Source organism: Neoarius graeffei, chromosome 19 (genome assembly GCF_027579695.1).
Source record: "Neoarius graeffei isolate fNeoGra1 chromosome 19, fNeoGra1.pri, whole genome shotgun sequence".
Lineage (NCBI taxonomy): Eukaryota > Metazoa > Chordata > Actinopteri > Siluriformes > Ariidae > Neoarius > Neoarius graeffei.
This window is the reverse complement of record NC_083587.1, coordinates 16,369,670-16,389,112: the sequence shown is the minus strand read 5'-3', so window position 1 is coordinate 16,389,112 and position 19,443 is coordinate 16,369,670. Positions and strand designations below refer to the sequence as shown.

General features: G+C 47.3%; 1 protein-coding gene across 6 annotated transcripts in view; it reads left to right on the top strand.

Moving 5' to 3' along the window:
* ctnnd2a (catenin (cadherin-associated protein), delta 2a) overlaps window positions 1–19,443 on the top strand; it is a 789,966-nt gene that overhangs the window by 689,076 nt on the left and 81,447 nt on the right. For all 6 annotated transcript variants that reach the window (XM_060899742.1, XM_060899744.1, XM_060899741.1 and 3 more), the window contains one exon: window positions 8,224–8,397. In XM_060899742.1, the coding sequence (XP_060755725.1) occupies window positions 8,224–8,397 (174 nt within the window). The remainder of the gene's footprint in view (window positions 1–8,223; window positions 8,398–19,443) is intronic.

Here is a 19,443-nt window from a genome sequence, read left to right as displayed (position 1 = left end):
GGTGAAAGAGGTGGAGCCTCTCCGTCTGTCAGGCCTAATGAAGAAGGTGAAAGAGGTGTGGCCTCTCTGTCTGTCAGGCCTAATGAAGAAGGTGAAAGAGGTGTGGCCTTTCTGTCAGGCCTAATGAAGGTAAAAGAGGCGTGGCCTCTCTGTCAGGCCTAATGAAGAAGGTGAAAGAGGTGTGTGGCCTCTCTGTCTGTCAGGCCTAATGAAGAAGGTGAAAGAGGTGTGGCCTCTCTGTCTGTCAGGCCTAATGAAGAAGGTGAAAGAGGCGTGGCCTTTCTGTCTGTGAGGCCTAATGAAGAAGGTAACAGAAGCGTGGCCTCTCTGTCTGTCAGGCCTAAGGAAGGTGAAAGAGGCATGGCCTCTCTGTCAGGCCTAATGAAGAAGGTGAAAGAGGCGTGGCCTCTCTGTCTGTTAGGACTAATGAAGAAGGTGAAAGAGGTGTGGCCTCTCTGTCTGTTAGGACTAATGAAGTAGGTTAAAGAGACGTGGCCTCTCTGTCTGTCAGGCCTAATGAAGGTGAAAGAGGCGTGGCCTCTCTGTCAGGCCTAATGAAGAAGGTGAAAGAGGTGTTGGCCTCTCTGTCGGGCATAATGAAGAGACGTGGCCTCTCTGTCTGTCAGGCCTAATAAAGAAGGTGAAAGAGGTGTAGCCTCTCTGTCTGTCAGGCCTAATGAAGAAGGTGAAAGAGGCGTGGCCTCTCTGTCTGTCAGGCCAAATGAAGAAGGTGAAAGAGGCGCGGCCTGTCTGTCTGTCAGGCCTAATAAAGAAGGTGAAAGAGGTGTGGCCTCTGTCTGTCAGGCCTAATGAAGGTGAAAGAGGCATGGCCTGTCTGTCAGGCCTAATGAAGAAGGTGAAAGAGGTCTGGCCTCTCTGTCAGGCCTAATGAGGAAGGTGAAAGAGGTGTGGCCTCTCTGTCTGTCAAGCCAAATGAAGAAGGTGAAAGAGGTGTGGCCTCTCTGTCTGTCAGGCCAAATGAAGAAGGTGAAAGAGGCGTGGCCTGTCTGTCTGTCAGGCCTAATAAAGAAGGTGAAAGAGGTGTGGCCTCTCTGTCTGTCAGGCCTAATGAAGGTGAAAGAGGCGTGGCCTGTCTGTCAGGCCTAATGAAGGTGAAAGAGGCGTGGCCTGTCTGTCAGGCCTAATGAAGAAGGTGAAAGAGGTGTGGCCTCTCTGTCTGTCAGGCCTAATAAAGAAGGTGAAAGAGGCGCGGCCTGTCTGTCTGTCAGGCCTAATAAAGAAGGTTAAAGAGGTGTGGCCTCTCTGTCTGTCAGGCCTAATGAAAGTGAAAGAGGCGTGGCCTGTCTGTCAGGCCTAATGAAGGTGAAAGAGGCGTGGCCTGTCTGTCAGGCCTAATGAAGAAGGTGAAAGAGGTGTGGCCTCTCTGTCTGTCAGGCCTAATAAAGAAGGTGAAAGAGGCATGGCCTCTGTCTGTCAGGCCTAATGAAGGTGAAAGAGGTGTGGCCTCTCTGTTTGTCAGGACTAATGAAGGTGAAAGAGGCATGGCCTCTCTGTCAGGCCTAATGAAGAAGGTGAAAGAGGTGTGGCCTCTCTGTCAGGAGTAATGAAGAAGGTGAAAGAGGCGTGGCCTCTCTTTCAGGAGTAATGAAGAAGGTGAAAGAGGCGTGGCCTCTCTGTCTGTCAGGCCTAATGAAGGTGAAAGAGGCGTGGCCTCTCTGTCAGGCCTAATGAAGAAGGTGAAAGAGGCGTGCCCTCTCTGTCAGGCCTAATAAAGAAGGTGAAAGAGGTGTGGCCTCTCTGTCTGTCAGGCCTAATGAAGGTGAAAGAGGTGTGGCCTGTCTGTCAGGCCTAATGAAGGTGAAAGAGGCGTGGCCTGTCTGTCAGGCCTAATGAAGAAGGTGAAAGAGGTGTGGCCTCTCTGTCTGTCAGGCCTAATAAAGAAGGTGAAAGAGGCATGGCCTCTGTCTGTCAGGCCTAATGAAGGTGAAAGAGGCGTGACCTCTCTGTCAGGCCTAATGAAGAAGGTGAAAGAGGTGTTGGCCTCTCTGTCGGGCATAATGAAGAGGCGTGGCCTCTCTGTCTGTCAGGCCTAATAAAGAAGGTGAAAGAGGTGTAGCCTCTCTGTCTGTCAGGCCTAATGAAGAAGGTGAAAGAGGCGTGGCCTCTCTGTCTGTCAGGCCTAATGAAGGCGAAAGAGGCGTGGCCTGTCTGTCAGGCCTAATGAAGAAGGTGAAAGAGGTGTGGCCTCTCTGTCTGTCAGGCCTAATGAAGGTGAAAGAGGCATGGCCTGTCTGTCAGGCCTAATGAAGGTGAAAGAGGCGTGGCCTCTCTGTCAGGCCTAATGAAGGTGAAAGAGGCGTGGCCTCTCTGTCAGGCCTAATGAAGAAGGTGAAAGAGGTGTGTGGCCTCTCTGTCTGTCAGGCCTAATGAAGAAGGTGAAAGAGGTGTGGCCTCTCTGTCTGTCAGGCCTAATGAAGAAGGTGAAAGAGGCGTGGCCTTTCTGTCTGTGAGGCCTAATGAAGAAGGTAACAGAAGCGTGGCCTCTCTGTCTGTCAGGCCTAAGGAAGGTGAAAGAGGCATGGCCTCTCTGTCAGGCCTAATGAAGAAGGTGAAAGAGGCGTGGCCTCTCTGTCTGTTAGGACTAATGAAGAAGGTGAAAGAGGTGTGGCCTCTCTGTCTGTTAGGACTAATGAAGAAGGTGAAAGAGACGTGGCCTCTCTGTCTGTCAGGCCTAATGAAGGTGAAAGAGGCATGGCCTCTCTGTCAGGCCTAATGAAGAAGGTGAAAGAGGTGTTGGCCTCTCTGTCGGGCATAATGAAGAGGCGTGGCCTCTCTGTCTGTCAGGCCTAATAAAGAAGGTGAAAGAGGTGTAGCCTCTCTGTCTGTCAGGCCTAATGAAGAAGGTGAAAGAGGCGTGGCCTCTCTGTCTGTCAGGCCTAATGAAGGTGAAAGAGGCGTGGCCTGTCTGTCAGGCCTAATGAAGAAGGTGAAAGAGGTGTGGCCTCTCTGTCAGGCCTAATGAAGAAGGTGAAAGAGGCATGGCCTCTCTGTCTGTCAGGCCAAATGAAGAAGGTGAAAGAGGCGCGGCCTGTCTGTCAGGCCTAATAAAGAAGGTGAAAGAGGTGTGGCCTCTCTGTCTGTCAGGCCTAATGAAGGTGAAAGAGGCATGGCCTGTCTGTCAGGCCTAATGAAGGTGAAAGAGGCGTGGCCTGTCTGTCAAGCCTAATGAAGAAGGTGAAAGAGGTGTGGCCTCTCTGTCTGTCAGGCCTAATAAAGAAGGTGAAAGAGGCGTGGCCTCTGTCTGTCAGGCCTAATGAAGGTGAAAGAGGCGTGGCCTCTCTGTCAGGACTAATGAAGGTGAAAGAGGCATGGCCTCTCTACCAGGCCTAATGAAGAAGGTGAAAGAGGCGTGGCCTCTCTGTCAGGACTAATGAAGGTGAAAGAGGCATGGCCTCTCTACCAGGCCTAATGAAGAAGGTGAAAGAGGTGTGGCCTCTCTGTCAGGAGTAATGAAGAAGGTGAAAGAGGCGTGGCCTCTCTGTCAGGAGTAATGAAGAAGGTGAAAGAGGCGTGGCCTCTCTGTCTGTCAGGCCTAATGAAGGTGAAAGAGGCGTGGCCTCTCTGTCAGGCCTAATGAAGAAGGTGAAAGAGGCGTGCCCTCTCTGTCAGGCCTAATGAAGAAGGTGAAAGAGGTGTGTGGCCTCTCTGTCGGGCATAATGAAGAGGCGTGGCCTCTCTGTCTGTCAGGCCTAATAAAGAAGGTGAAAGAGGTGGAGCCTCTCCGTCTGTCAGGCCTAATGAAGAAGGTGAAAGAGGTTTGGCCTCTCTGTCTGTCAGGCCTAATGAAGAAGGTGAAAGAGGTGTGGCCTCTCTGTCAGGCCTAATGAAGAAGGTGAAAGAGGCATGGCCTCTCTGTCTGTCAGGCCAAATGAAGAAGGTGAAAGAGGCGCGGCCTGTCTGTCTGTCAGGCCTAATAAAGAAGGTGAAAGAGGTGTGGCCTCTGTCTGTCAGGCCTAATGAAGGTGAAAGAGGCATGGCCTGTCTGTCAGGCCTAATGAAGAAGGTGAAAGAGGTCTGGCCTCTCTGTCAGGCCTAATGAGGAAGGTGAAAGAGGCATGGCCTCTCTGTCTGTCAGGCCAAATGAAGAAGGTGAAAGAGGCGTGGCCTGTCTGTCTGTCAGGCCTAATAAAGAAGGTGAAAGAGGTGTGGCCTCTCTGTCTGTCAGGCCTAATGAAGGTGAAAGAGGCGTGGCCTGTCTGTCAGGCCTAATGAAGGTGAAAGAGGCGTGGCCTGTCTGTCAGGCCTAATGAAGAAGGTGAAAGAGGTGTGGCCTCTCTGTCTGTCAGGCCTAATAAAGAAGGTGAAAGAGGCGTGGCCTGTCTGTCAGGCCTAATGAAGGTGAAAGAGGCGTGGCCTGTCTGTCAGGCCTAATGAAGAAGGTGAAAGAGGTGTGGCCTCTCTGTCTGTCAGGCCTAATAAAGAAGGTGAAAGAGGCATGGCCTCTGTCTGTCAGGCCTAATGAAGGTGAAAGAGGTGTGGCCTCTCTGTTTGTCAGGACTAATGAAGGTGAAAGAGGCATGGCCTCTCTGTCAGGCCTAATGAAGAAGGTGAAAGAGGTGTGGCCTCTCTGTCAGGAGTAATGAAGAAGGTGAAAGAGGCGTGGCCTCTCTTTCAGGAGTAATGAAGAAGGTGAAAGAGGCGTGGCCTCTCTGTCTGTCAGGCCTAATGAAGGTGAAAGAGGCGTGGCCTCTCTGTCAGGCCTAATGAAGAAGGTGAAAGAGGCGTGCCCTCTCTGTCAGGCCTAATGAAGAAGGTGAAAGAGGTGTGTGGCCTCTCTGTCGGTCATAATGAAGAGGCGCGGCCTGTCTGTCTGTCAGGCCTAATAAAGAAGGTGAAAGAGGTGTGGCCTCTCTGTCTGTCAGGCCTAATGAAGGTGAAAGAGGTGTGGCCTGTCTGTCAGGCCTAATGAAGGTGAAAGAGGCGTGGCCTGTCTGTCAGGCCTAATGAAGAAGGTGAAAGAGGTGTGGCCTCTCTGTCTGTCAGGCCTAATAAAGAAGGTGAAAGAGGCATGGCCTCTGTCTGTCAGGCCTAATGAAGGTGAAAGAGGCGTGACCTCTCTGTCAGGCCTAATGAAGAAGGTGAAAGAGGTGTTGGCCTCTCTGTCGGGCATAATGAAGAGGCGTGGCCTCTCTGTCTGTCAGGCCTAATAAAGAAGGTGAAAGAGGTGTAGCCTCTCTGTCTGTCAGGCCTAATGAAGAAGGTGAAAGAGGTGTGGCCTCTCTGTCTGTCAGGCCTAATGAAGGCGAAAGAGGCGTGGCCTGTCTGTCAGGCCTAATGAAGAAGGTGAAAGAGGTGTGGCCTCTCTGTCAGGCCTAATGAAGAAGGTGAAAGAGGCATGGCCTCTCTGTCTGTCAGGCCAAATGAAGAAGGTGAAAGAGGCATGGCCTGTCTGTCTGTCAGGCCTAATAAAGAAGGTGAAAGAGGTGTGGCCTCTCTGTCTGTCAGGCCTAATGAAGGTGAAAGAGGCGTGGCCTGTCTGTCAGGCCTAATGAAGGTGAAAGAGGCGTGGCCTGTCTGTCAGGCCTAATGAAGAAGGTGAAAGAGGTGTGGCCTCTCTGTCTGTCAGGCCTAATAAAGAAGGTAAAAGAGGCGTGGCCTCTCTGTCTGTCAGGCCTAATAAAGAAGGTGAAAGAGGCATGGCCTCTGTCTGTCAGGCCTAATGAAGGTGAAAGAGGCGTGGCCTCTCTGTCTGTCAGGACTAATGAAGGTGAAAGAGGCATGGCCTCTCTGTCAGGCCTAATGAAGACGGTGAAAGAGGTGTGGCCTCTCTGTCAGGAGTAATGAAGGTGAAAGAGGCGTGGCCTCTCTTTCAGGAGTAATGAAGAAGGTGAAAGAGGCGTGGCCTCTCTGTCTGTCAGGCCTAATGAAGGTGAAAGAGGCGTGGCCTCTGTCAGGCCTAATGAAGAAGGTGAAAGAGGCGTGCCCTCTCTGTCAGGCCTAATGAAGAAGGTGAAAGAGGTGTGTGGCCTCTCTGTCGGTCATAATGAAGAGGCGCGGCCTGTCTGTCTGTCAGGCCTAATAAAGAAGGTGAAAGAGGTGTGGCCTCTCTGTCTGTCAGGCCTAATGAAGGTGAAAGAGGTGTGGCCTGTCTGTCAGGCCTAATGAAGGTGAAAGAGGTGTGGCCTGTCTGTCAGGCCTAATGAAGAAGGTGAAAGAGGTGTGGCCTCTCTGTCTGTCAGGCCTAATAAAGAAGGTGAAAGAGGCATGGCCTCTCTGTCTGTCAGGCCTAATATAGGTGAAAGAGGCGTGGCCTCTCTGTCTGTCAGGACTAATGAAGGTAAAAGAGGCATGGCCTCTCTGTCAGGCCTAATGAAGAAGGTGAAAGAGGCATGGCCTGTCTGTCAGGCCTAAAGAAGAAGGTGAAAGAGGCGTGGCCTCTCTGTCTGTCAGGCTTAATGAAGAAGGTGAAAGAAGCGTGGCCTCTCTGTCTGTCAGGCCTAATGAAGAAAGTGAAAGAGGCATGGCCTCTCTGTATGTCAGGTCTAATGAAGAAGATGAAGTCATGGCTCCTGTTCTTGTTCGGAAAAAGACTGTTATTCCCAAGGAGGTGTGGCTTCTGTGTGTCTGTTCATCCCAGTGAAGTTGAAGGAGGCGTGGCCTATGTGTCTGTCACTCTCAGTGAAGGAGGTGTGGACTATGTGTCTGTCAGTCTCAGTGAAGGAGGTGTGACTTATGTGTCTTTCAGTCTCAGTGAAGGAGGTGTGGCCTGTGTGTCTGTCAGTCCCAGTGAAGGAGGCATGGCTTATGTGTCTCTCAGTCTCAGTGAAGGAGGTGTGGACTATGTGTCTGTCAGTCTCAGTGAAGGAGGTGTGGACTATGTGTCTGTCAGTCTCAGTGAAGGAGGTGTGACTTATGTGTCTTTCAGTCTCAGTGAAGGAGGTGTGGCCTGTGTGTCTGTCAGTCCCAGTGAAGGAGGCATGGCTTATGTGTCTGTCACTCTCAGTGAAGGAGGTGTGGACTATGTGTCTGTCAGTCTCAGTGAAGGAGGTGTGACTTATGTGTCTTTCAGTCTCAGTGAAGGAGGCGTGGCCTATGTGTCTGTTAGTCTCAGTGAAGAAGGTGTGGCCTATGTGTCTATTAGTCTCAGGGAAGGAGGCGTGGCCTATGTGTCTGTCAGTCTCAGTGAAGGAGGCATGGCCTATGTGTCTCTCAGTCTCAGTGAAGGAGGCGTGGCCTATGTGTCTCAGTCTCAGAGAAGGAGGCATGGCCTATGTGTCTATTAGTCTCAGGGAAGGAGGCGTGGCCTATGTGTCTGTCAGTCTCAGTGAAGGAGGCGTGGCCTATGTGTCTGTCAGTCTCAGTGAAGGAGGTGTGGCCTATGTGTCTCTCAGTCTCAGAGAAGGAGGCATGGCCTATGTGTCTGTCAGTCTCAGTGAAGGAGGTGAAGTAGGCATAGCCTATGTGTCTCTCAGTCTCAGTGATGGAGGTGTGGCCTATGTGTCTCTCAGTCTCAGTGAAGGAGGTGTGGCCTATGTGTCTGTCAGTCTCAGTGATGGAGGTGAAGTAGGCATAGCCTATGTGTCTCTCAGTCTCAGAGAAGGAGGCGTGGCCTATGTGTCTGTCAGTCTCAGTGAAGGAGGCGTGGCCTATGTGTCTGTCAGTCTCAGTGAAGGAGGTGTGGCCTATGTGTCTGTCAGTCTCAATGAAGGAGTTGAAGTAGGCATAGCCTATGTGTCTCTCAGTCTCAGAGAAGGAGGCGTGGCCTATGTGTCTGTCAGTCTCAGTGAAGGAGGCGTGGCCTATGTGTCTGTCAGTCTCAGTGAAGGAGGCATGGCCTATGTGTCTATCAGTCACAGTGAAGGAGGCGTGGCCTATGTGTCTATCAGTCTCAGTAAAGGAGGTGTGGCCTATGTGTCTGTCAGTCTCAGTGAAGGAGGTGAAGTAGGCATAGTCTGTCCGTCTCATTGAAGGAGGTGTGGCCTATGTGTCTGTCAGTCTCAGTGAAGGAGGTGAAGTAGGCATAGTCTATCAGTCTCATTGAAGGAGTTGTGGCCTATGTGTCTGTCAGTCTCAATGAAGGATGTGAATTAGGCATAGCCTATGTGTCTGTCAGTCTCAGAGAAGGAGGTGTGGCTTATGTGTCTGTCATTCTCAATGAAGGAGGTGAAGGAGGCGTGGCCTCTGTCTGTATCATATCCTGTTGTCTCTGGCTTCTTTGGCTTTAGTCTTTTAAATCTGATCTTTGTCTGTGTCCTCCTGCAGTGGGATGGTGTAGGTCCTCTCTCCGACACGGCCGACCCTCCCAAAGGTATCCAGATGTTGTGGCATCCCTCCATCGTGAAGCCATACCTCTTGCTGCTCTCAGAGTGCTCAAACCCAGACACGCTAGAGGGAGCCGCCGGTGCGCTGCAGAACCTGGCTGCCGGGAGCTGGAAGGTAAATCAGCATAGTGTGTGTGTGTGTGTGTGTGTGTACTTTTATCTTTAAATTATTCCAGTGAATTCTGAGAGTTAATATTCTATAACAGCAGCTCTGACAAATCACAGGTTTACAGCTGTTTGTTTAACATTTCTGGAAGGAGTCTCCAGTGTCAGCGCTTTGGAACAGTCAGAGGTGAAGCTGTAACTTGAAATTTTGATGTCCTCAGGACCGAGGAGTTTGTGGTTTCTCAGGAACAAGACACATTTTTTTCAGTTTTATAACAGGAACTGCGGTGGGTTTCCCAAAAGGCTCTTAACTAGGAGAGAGTGTGTTCACTGTGCTGCCCGCTCTACCATTTAACAATGATCTCTGTGCTGCGATGTTTTTGGGAAACTCAGGCCTGACTGTTTAAATTAAATGTAACTGAATGGAGATAAAAAGAAAAATGTGACATTTTTTTAATATATAAAAAAATTTAATTTTGAGCAATTTGCAGAGAAACACTACAAGATTTGCAGCTATGGGAAAATAATCAACTCCGGGATGGTAAAATGATCACACATGTGGTTTTATTGTAACACATCTTCAAAACTTCTAAATCTGTAATAATTACATATATTTGAAGCTCAATTAGTGAAAAAAAAATTCTGATTTGCAAAAAATTCCAGTGCAGTAGATTTGCCTGGTTTATTCATTTCAGAATTTCACTTACAATTTTGTGGCCCTGAAATTAACCACGCCCCTGGCTGCAATACAGCCTGTCTGCCCCACCCTTTTTTCCTTAAAAGGCAACTCATACGAATCATGTGCTTTTGCACATAAATGCTGGAAAATAGAGAATTGTCAGTTTTTCATTGCTGTTGTAGTTCAGTACTCGGGCAGCAGGGGGCTCAAAAATTTACAAACCGCCCCTTTAAAATTGGTCTGTAAGCCAAGATCAATGCAAATTCTTTATACAATGATCTCTGAATAACAAATCCTGGACAAGTCATTATTGAACATCGTGTCATAAATTCCACTCATTCCAAAAATGTTTTAATTCACCGCTTCATTTAATTCATCCATCTCGACGGTTTTCGGCGCAGGTCTACTGTAAACACCTGAAGCAAATTTTGTGCCAGAGGAGAACCGGAGTGTGTTTACTAAGTGCTGAGCATTAGCATGAAGGAGGAAGTGTGAAATTGGGAGTCGCTTGCCTCACTCAGATAGAGTGTGAGGAGACGCTTCCTCTCTCTCTCTCTCTCTCTCTCTCTCTCTCTCTCTCTCTCTTTTTACTTCCTTGAGCCTTCTGTCTCTCTTTCTCCTGCTCTCTCTCTCTCTTTTCTTCCTTGAGCCTTCTCTCTCTCTCTTCTTCCTTGAGCCTTCTCTCTCTCTCATGCTGTCTCATGCTCTCTCTCTCTGTCTCTCTCTGTCTTTTTACTTCCTTGAGCCTTCTCTCTCTCTCTGCACTGCATGCTGGGAGTTTGCTGGTGGAGGGTGTGGCGAGGTTGGCAGAGAGCTTACATTTCTCTTTCTAACTCTTTTGCTATTCTTTCTTGTTGTATTTGTTAATTGTTTTGTAGTGTTTGTGGTTGTTTGTAGTTGGTGTGTGTGTGTGTGTGTGTGTGTGCGTGTGTGTGTTTGTGGCAGGGATGGCGTCCTCCGGGACGCCGCCCCGTCCCTGAAACATGGGATTATGATGGTACCGTAGCCCACGGTACCAGTACAACAGGTGAGCAGGTGGGCTATGAAAACATATGTGCCTCCTGCATGAACAAGGCAGTAGTCGTGTTCATGAAGCACCGGGAGCTCGTTAATCAGCTCATAGAGAGCAACATTTACATCGATAATGAGTTTGTGCAAGTTTCCCCGCTGGCAGTGCCTTCCATCCGGGTAACCGTGTCCGGAGTTCCTCCATTCATTCCAAACGAGGCACTGGAGCAAGAGCTGAAGCGCTTTGGGAAATTCGCGAGCGGTTTCTGGATGGTGAGTTTGGGCTGTAAAGATAACAAATTAAAACATGTTCAGTCTCTCCAGAGACAGGTGTTTATGTTTTTGGACTCTCCAACTCAGACACTAGATGTTTCCTTCCATGTGAAGCATGAAGAAGGCTTTTACGTGGTGTATGCGAGCTCAGGAAACATGAAGTGTTTTGAGTGTGGAGATGTGGGACATAAAAGAATTACCTGCCCACATATGCCCCTTTTCCACCAACGCAGTTCCAGGGCTGGTTCGGGGCCAGTGCTTAGTTTGGAACCGGGTTTTCTGTTTCCACTGACAAAGAACTGGCTCTGGGGCCAGAAAAACCGGTTCCAGGCTAGCACCAACTCTCTGCTGAAAGAACCGCTTACGTCAGCGGGGGGGCGGAGTTGTTAAGACCAACAACAATAACAAGACCGCGAAAGGTTGCCATTTTTAAGCGATAAGAAGCAGCAGCTGTACAAACGCGAAGTCATCCATTATTATTATTGTTGTTGTTGCTGCTGCTGCTTCTTCCGTGTTGTTTTTGCTTCGATATTCGCGCCAAGGTTTATGCAAACGTAGCAACGTAACTAACGTAACAGCGACGTAACTGACGTATACAATGACGTAATGACGTGGCTTCCCTTAGCACCGCGAGCTATGGAAAAGCAAACTGGTTCTCAGCTGGCTCGCAAGTTGAACGAGTTGTGAACCAGCACCAGCACTGGCCCCGAACCAGCCCTGGAACTGATTTGGTGGAAAAGGGGTAAAGACAGCAACTAGAACTGCTAGCAGGGAAAGGAGTGGCGTGACTGGCACCGGCGAGGGGGGCAGCAGTGAGGCTGCGGTGACTGACAGCGGGGAGGGGGGCAGTGGGGTAGCGCTTGGGACTGACGGTAGGGAAGTGAACAGTAGTGTGACTGACGGTACAGAGACAAGAAGCGCTGTGATTGATGGTAGAGAAGTGAACAGTGTGATGACTGACGGTAAGGAGGTGAGGAGCAGTGTGACTGATGGTGGGGAGGGGGCCAGTGGTGTCTCCATGGTGACAGATGGTGGGAAAGTGAGCAGTGATTGGCCAGCGCTATCTGAGTCTGCTCTGCCTACTCAAACTGAGGCCGGAGGCTCCGTGCCTGCAGATACGGATGCCAGTAGCTCCATGATCAGAGCTGCCGGTAGTAGCGGTTCAATGGAAACAGTAGAGGCTGAACAGAGCATGGCGGAGCCAGGAGAGGTCGGTGTGGGGGGGTCTGAGCAGGACGCAGAGTCTCCGGTTTTACAGGAGGCTGTCAGACCTGACAGTGAGACAGAAGACGTGACAAAGCCGGATGGTTGTTATGGTGACAATGTGACTGATATGGAATGTGACTCTGACTGTGTTTCTATAGTGGACACCATTTCTTAAAGCGAGGACCTTTATTCACTTGAGGAGATTAATAATTTTTTGGATGAAACTTTTGGGGAAAAAAAAGCAAATGTTAAAGATTATTTCCCCGACGTTGAAACATTTATCAAATCAGTTACCACACTTCAAATAGTTGTTGGAATGGATTTACTGGATGGAAAGAAACGTTATCGGTTAAAAAAGCACGTCACTGGTCTGAGGAAAGGGTTAAAAGAGTCTAAGAGTAGAATGGTTAAGAAAATGAAACTCAAAATGTTAAACATATCTGTGAAGATACTCAGTCATCCAGGTACATACAGTGGTGCTTGAAAGGTTGTGAACCCTTTAGAATTTTCTATATTTCTGCATAAATATGACCTAAAACATCATCAGATTTTCACACAAGTCCTAAAAGTAGATAAAGAGAACCCAGTCAAACAAATGAGGCAAAAATATTATACTTGGTCATTTATTTATTGAGGAAAATGATCCAATATTACATATCTGTGAGTGGCAAAAGTATGTGAACCTTTGCTTTCAGTATCTGGTGTGACCCCCTTGTGCAGCAATAACTGCAACTAAACGTTTGCAGTAACTGTTGATCAGTCCTGCACACCGGCTTGGAGGAATTTTAGCCCGTTCCTCCGTACAGAACAGCTTCAACTCTGGGATGTTGGTGGGTTTCCTCACATGAACTGCTCGCTTCAGGTCCTTCCACAATATTTTGATTGGATTAAGGTCAGGACTTTGACTTGGCCATTCCAAAACATTCACTTTATTCTTCTTTAACCATTCTTTGGTAGAACGACTTGTGTGCTTAGGGTCATTGTCTTGCTGCATGACCCACCTTCTCTTGAGATGGACAGATGTCCTGACATTTTCCTTTAGAATTCGCTGCTATAATTCAGAATTCATTGTTCCATCAATGATGGCAAGCTGTCCTGGCCCAGATGCAGCAAAACAGGCCCAAACCATGATACTACCACCACCATGTTTCACAGATGGGATAAGGTTCTTATGCTGGAATGCAGTGTTTTTCCTTTCTCCAAACATAACGCTTCTCATTTAAACCAAAAAGTTCTATTTTGGTCTCATCTGTCCACAAAACATTTTCAATAGCCTTCTGGCTTGTCCAGGTGATCTTTAGCAAACTACAGACGAGCAGCAATGTTCTTTTTGGAGAGCAGTGACTTTCTCCTTGCAACCCTGCCATGCACACCATTGTTGTTCAGTGTTCTCCTGATGGTGGACTCATGAACATTAACATTAACCAATGTGAGAGAGGCCTTCAGTTGCTTAGAAGTTACCCTGGGGTCCTTTGTGACCTCGCCGACTATTACACGCCTTGCTCTTGGAGTGATCTTTGTTGGTCGACCACTCCTGGGGAGGGTAACAATGGTCTTGAATTTCCTCCATTTGTTCACAATCTGTCTGACTGTGGATGGGTGGAGTCTAAACTCTTTAGAGATGGTTTTGTAACCTTTTCCAGCCTGATGAGCATCAACAACGCTTTTTCTGAGGTCCTCAGAAATCTCCTTTGTTCGTGGCATGATACACTTCCACAAACATGTGTTGTGAAGATCAGATGTTGATAGATCCCTGTTCTTTAAATAAAACAGGGTGCCTACTCACACCTGATTGTCATCCCACTGATTGAAAACACCTGACTCTAATTTCACCTTCAAATTAACTGCTAATCCTAGGGGTTCACATACTTTTGCCACTCACAGATATGTAATATTGGATCATTTTCCTCAATAAGTAAATGACCAAGTGTAATATTTTTGTCTCATGTGTTTAACTGGGTTCTCTTTATCTACTTTTAGGACTTGTGTGGAAATCTGATGATGTTTTAGGTCATATTTATGCAGAAATATAGAAAATTCTAAAGGGTTCACAAACTTTCAAGCACCACTGTAGTAATCTGTGGTTGGTAGAAGAGAGCAACTAGCCTGGGAAATCCCATGCTGCTTTACACAATCGTTCCGATCTGAAAAGACAGCATGGAAACTATGGTCTAAAGGCTCGCCTGAGTTAGGGAGCCAATCAGAGAGTGGGGAGGGGTGGAAAGACGGTGACGCATACTACTCGACAAACGGAAGCTTGTAGTTTATTTGGGACTGTTTACGGATCACATTTAACATGGCGGCGAGCGATACGAACCAAACTTTCGATCAAGCTTTAGACACTGTTCTGAATAGTTTAGAGCGAAAGTTTGTTTTAAAAAAAGAACAGCATTTGGCGTTAGTCTTTCTTCGCCTCTTCGTCTTCTTCGTCGCTCTAACTACGTCACCGGGCACAACTGCCATGATTGGCCATGGGCTATGTATACGCCAAATGATAGACATTTGCAACGTCCAATAAACGGCCGTTGACAATCGTAAACCACACCTCCCCTACGAGAAATTCAATAGGCGGATTCCAGACCATATTTCACTTGTGATATGGTCTGGTGTTAACCAGACTAGAGAGCAACTGGACTTGCTTGAAAAGTCTTGAAGACGTTTCGCCTCTCGTCCGAAAGGCATCCTCAGTTCTGTCTGTCTAATAGGGAGTATCAAGTATTTATCCTCTCATAGGATAAATACTTGATACTCCCTATTAGACAGACAGAACTGAGGATGCCTTTCGGACGAGAGGCGAAACGTCTTCAAGACTTTTCAAGCAAGTCCACTTGCTCTCTTCTACCAACCACAGATCAAAATGTTAAAGTTTTCAATGACTGCACAGCACTGGTTTTTTATCTCCACTGGTTCTTTCCATCTTTCTATTTACTGTTCTGTCTCTTTATCTTTCAATATGCAGGGGTTAAGAGTCGCGTCTTTAAATATAAATGGGGGAAGAGATGAACAGAAAAGAGTTTTATTATCTGAAGTAATCAGACAAAAAAACCCTGGATATTATTTTATTACAAGAAACACATAGTGACGAGTCAAATAAAATCGCTTGGGATTTATGGTGGAATGGACAGTATGTTCTGAGTCATGGGACAAATTTTAGTGCAGGAGTTGCGATTTTATTCTCTCCTGTTTTAGATATAAACATCGTGTCCAGTACAGAGTTAGTGAAAGGTAGAGTTCTTATGGTAAAGGTTAAAATACAGGATTTTACTTTTAGTTTTATTAATGCTTATGCACCAAACCAAGGCTCTGAACATGAAGAGTTGTTTAATTTATTAAAAGAGAAGTTAAGTTTTAATGATCCAGGGGAGTGTGTTGTAATGGGGGGAGACTGGAACTGCTGCACAGACTTTACATTAGATAGGACTGGAGAGGAACCACACATTCACTCCTCGTTCATTTTATCTCACTTTTTAAGGGAGAACTGATCTGGTTGATGTGTGGAGGATGAAGTACCCTTCAGTCCGACAGTACACATGGGTAAAGATATCTGACGGTAGAGTCTGTGCAGCAAGGTTGGACAGATTTTATATTTCTGCACCTTTTACTTCAAGAGTTATTGACTGCCAAATCTCCCCTGTTGTTCTGACAGATCATCACTTAGTTTTAATGGAGGTTGTTTTTTTTTTTTAATCTCCCACAGGAAAACTAAAGTCTTTTTGGCATTTTAATGTTAAGTTATTACATGATCTTAATTTTTGTAAAAATTTTAAATTATTCTGGATCTACGAGAGATCCAGGAAGGAAATTTTTCCTTCACTCATTAAGTGGTGAGAGGTGGGAAAGGCCCAAATTAGAGTGTTTTGTCAGCAGTATCAACTGCTAAAATCCAGAGAACTGTCCAGAAACTGGAGGAGGAAATAAGGGACTTGGAAAATTGTTTTACCTCACAAGCTGATCAACAAAAAAATGACGGGTTAATTTTTAAAAGACAGAAACTTAACTCGGGGTGGCACGGTGGTGTAGTGGTTAGCACTGTCGCCTCACAGCAAGAAGGTCCGGGTTTGAGCCCTGTGGCCGGCGAGGGCCTTTCTGTGCGAAGTTTGCACGTTGTCCGCGTGGGTTTCCTCCGGGTGCTCTGGTTTCCCCCACAGTCCAAAGATATGCAGGTTAGGTTAACTGGTGACTCTAAATTGAGCGTAGGTGTGAATGTGAGTGTGAATGGTTGTCTGTGTCTATGTGTCAGCCCTGTGATGACCTGGCGACTTGTCCAGGGTGTACCCCGCCTTCGCCCGTAGTCAGCTGGGGTAGGCTCCAGCTTGCCTGCGACCCTGTAGAACAGGATAAAGCGGCTAGAGAAAATGAGATGAGATGAGAAACTTAACTCCCTTTTGCAGGACAGAGCTAAAGGAGCACTAGTCCGAGCATGTTTTACTAGACTCCAAGACTTGGATGCACCAACTTCAGTCTTTTTTAACTTGGAGAAATCTGCTGTTCAGAGGAAACAAATGGTCTGTCTTTGTCGTCCTGACGGAAACATCACTACAGACCCAGCCGAGATGAGGAAGCTTGCAGTGGAGTTTTATACAGATCTATTCAGCGCGGGCAGCTGTGACATGGACTCTGCTGCAGAGCTTCTGCGGGGGCTTCCTCAACTGAGCTTAGAAGATCAGAACACTGAACGCAGAAATCGTTTTAGATGTGCTGACTGCTGCGGTGTCCCAGATGGCACCAGGCAAGGCTCCGGGACTAGACGGTCTTCCTTTGGACTTTTTTCAACACTTCTGGACAATACTGGGACGGGACCTTTTGGCCATTTTAAAGAGTGTTTTAAAAAAGGAAGCCTTCCAGCTTCCTGGAGGCCAGCAGTTCTTTCACTGCTTCCCAAGAAGGGAGACGTAGCTCTTTTAAAGAACTGGAGACCTGTAGCTCTTTTATGTACGGACTATAAGATCCTCTCCAAGGTTTTATCAAATAGATTAAAACATTTTATTGATTTATTTATTGGTGCAGATCAGTCTTATTGTATTCCAGACAGGTCAATGTATGATAATTTATTTTTAATAAGGGATATATTTGATGTTTGTAATTTGTATAATATTAATGTTGGTATTTTATCCATTGACCAAGAAAAGGCGTTTGATCATGTGGATCATGGTTTTCTCTTCTCCACCTTGCAGGCTTTTGGAATTGGGGGGAGCTTTTTATCCTGGGTCAAACTATTGTATAATGAAGCCTGCTGTTTAGTAAAGGTGGGGGGAGGGTTGAGCTGCCCTGTGCCTGTTAAAAGAGGAATCAGACAGGGCTGCCCCATCTCAGGCCAGCTCTACAGTATTGTCATTGAACCTCTTTTGTGTAGGCTGAGGAGCAGGTTACAGGGCCTGGGTCTCCCTGAGCTGGCTCAGAACCGCTCTGTGGCCATCTCAGCTTATGCAGATGATGTTAATGTTTTTATACAAAATCAGAGAGATATACAAGCACTTAAAGAAAGCTTGACTGTGTATGAAAAGGCCTCCTCCGCTAACGTTAACTGGGACAAATGTGAAGCGTGTCTAATGGGTCAGTGGAGCCTAGGAGACGTCCCTGAGCTACCCGGGAAACTTAAGTGGGAAAAAAGAGGCATCAAAGTTCTGGGAGTGTACTTGGGGGATGAGGACTTCCAAAAATAGAACTGGGAGGGAGTGCTGGAGAAGGTGAGCGCCAAGTTGTCTAAATGGAAACAGTTGCTTCTCCAGCTGTCCTACAGGGGTAGAGTTCTGATAGCCAATAACCTGGTCGCCTCTTCTCTTTGGCATAGACTGATCATCTTAGTGCCACCACCAGGCCTCGTGAAGGACATACAGCGGCTCCTGGTGAACTTCTTCTGGTCAGGTCAGCATTGGCTGAGGGCACCAGTTCTGTATCTCCCTGTGGCCAAGGGAGGACAAGGCCTCATGGACATTCCATCAAGAATTGCTGCCTTCAGACTGCAAACAGCACAGAGGCTACTTTATGGCTGCGGTTATTTCTGGCTGGCGTCTGCTCAGCTGCTCCTGAGGAAGGCTGGCCGGCTAAGACTGGATAAACAGCTGTTTCTTCTAAAGACCTCTGAAGTTGACCTGACTGGAATAACACCTTTCTACAACTCGGTGCTTAATGCATGGAGGACGTTCAAGACCACACGGACCACAGACCTCAGACCTGGTTTGTGGATCTTTGAGGAGCCACTGTTATACAATGACTTCTTTACATCTGGCATGCTTTCTTCCACATCATTCCGCACCAAGTTCGTCGAGGCTGGTATTATCAAACTGGGTCACCTCATAAGAACATCTCCGGAGAGGCTTGGTGGATTCATCGGCATCAGGTCTTCCAGGGTACTGAAGAAGATGGTGGACGAGGTCTGACAGTCCCTGTCTGTACCCCTCAGGGTGTATGCCCAGGACCGTACCCTGGTTGACCTATGGCACGAGGACCACAAGTACATCTTTCCTGCACTAAGCGTCAGACCTGCGACTGAAGAGAGGAGAGAGGGCTGCTTCTGTCCCTGAAAACATCAGTGCTGGGCAACTTCATGTGGGAAGAAGCAGCTCTATGACAGCTACGTAAAGGTACTGAACTTCTGCTCTTTGATCGGAGTCAGGGAGTCGAGGTGGACCCAGGTTTTTGCTCCAGAATGCACCCCTAAAGGCTGCTGGAGGACTCTGTACAAGCCGCCCATCAAGAAACGGACGGCTGACCTCCAGTGGAGGATCATACATGGAGCGATAGCCACAAACAGACACAGGGCTCACCTGGATCCCAGCACTGGGGAGGAATGTCCCTTCTGTCACCAACAAGAAACCCTAGAACACTTGGTGTCTCTTTGTCCTCGGCTAGTGGGCCTATTTAAGACATTGCAAGAGTGGGTGGAACACATAGGGGAGAAATTTTACATCCCTTTGTTTGTCTTTGGGCCGAAATACACAGTCAGGAAAAGACAGACTCAGGTTTTAATAAATTTTTTAATTGGAACTGCAAAACTAGCAATCTGGAAGACCAGAAAGAATCAGATACTGGGCCTGGGATGGACTGATGCGGTTCAGAGCCTGAAAGGTTTGGTTGCATCTCGTCTTAAGGTAGAGTATGCTTTTTACAGACTAACCAATAACCTGGACACTTTTATAGATCTGTGGGGTTTTAGACAGGTTTTATGTTCACTTGAAGAGGATGGTGCACTAACTCTCAATTTTTAATGTACAATTGTGTGTGTGAGAATGTTTTAACAGAAAAGGTGTTTTTATGTCCTGAATTTGATGATTTTCTAGTCATTAATTTTTATGTACCTTTTATTTTCTCCATTATTTATTGTTTTATTTCTTGTGAAAGAAAGCATACACATGGAACAATGGCGTAATTAAAGGTGGCTTAAAAAGTCAAAGTCTCTCTCATGCTCTCTCGCTCTTTTTTCTTTCTTGACCTTCTCTCTCTCTCATGCTGTCTCTCTCTTTTCTTCCTTGAGCCTTCTCTCTCTCTCTCTCTCTGAGACCAAATCTCACTTTAGCTCCGTTGTTAGAGCACCATAATCTGTCCAAAGTTGTGCTGCCTGACCGATCAATTCGTTCCAGTTGGAGATGGAGAGGTTGAGAGATAGAAAGATCAGCTCTGGGACGAGCCGTAAAGTCCTGTAACTTCCAGAGCTTTTGCTTCACACGGACTTAAACTTACTCCTGGTGGGTTCAGTGAGAAAGTCCACTTTCGTGTGTGTGTGTGTGTGTGTGTGTGTATAAAGAGAGATCTGAGAAACTGGATTCTCCTAATGAACTCGTGAAGCCTCTTTTCTTAGGATCCTGTCACTGACTCCAAAAAGCCACACACCAAACCTGTGTGTACCGCTGTCTTAAAAGTTAATACACCCTTAAACAGGTCCAGAAATGT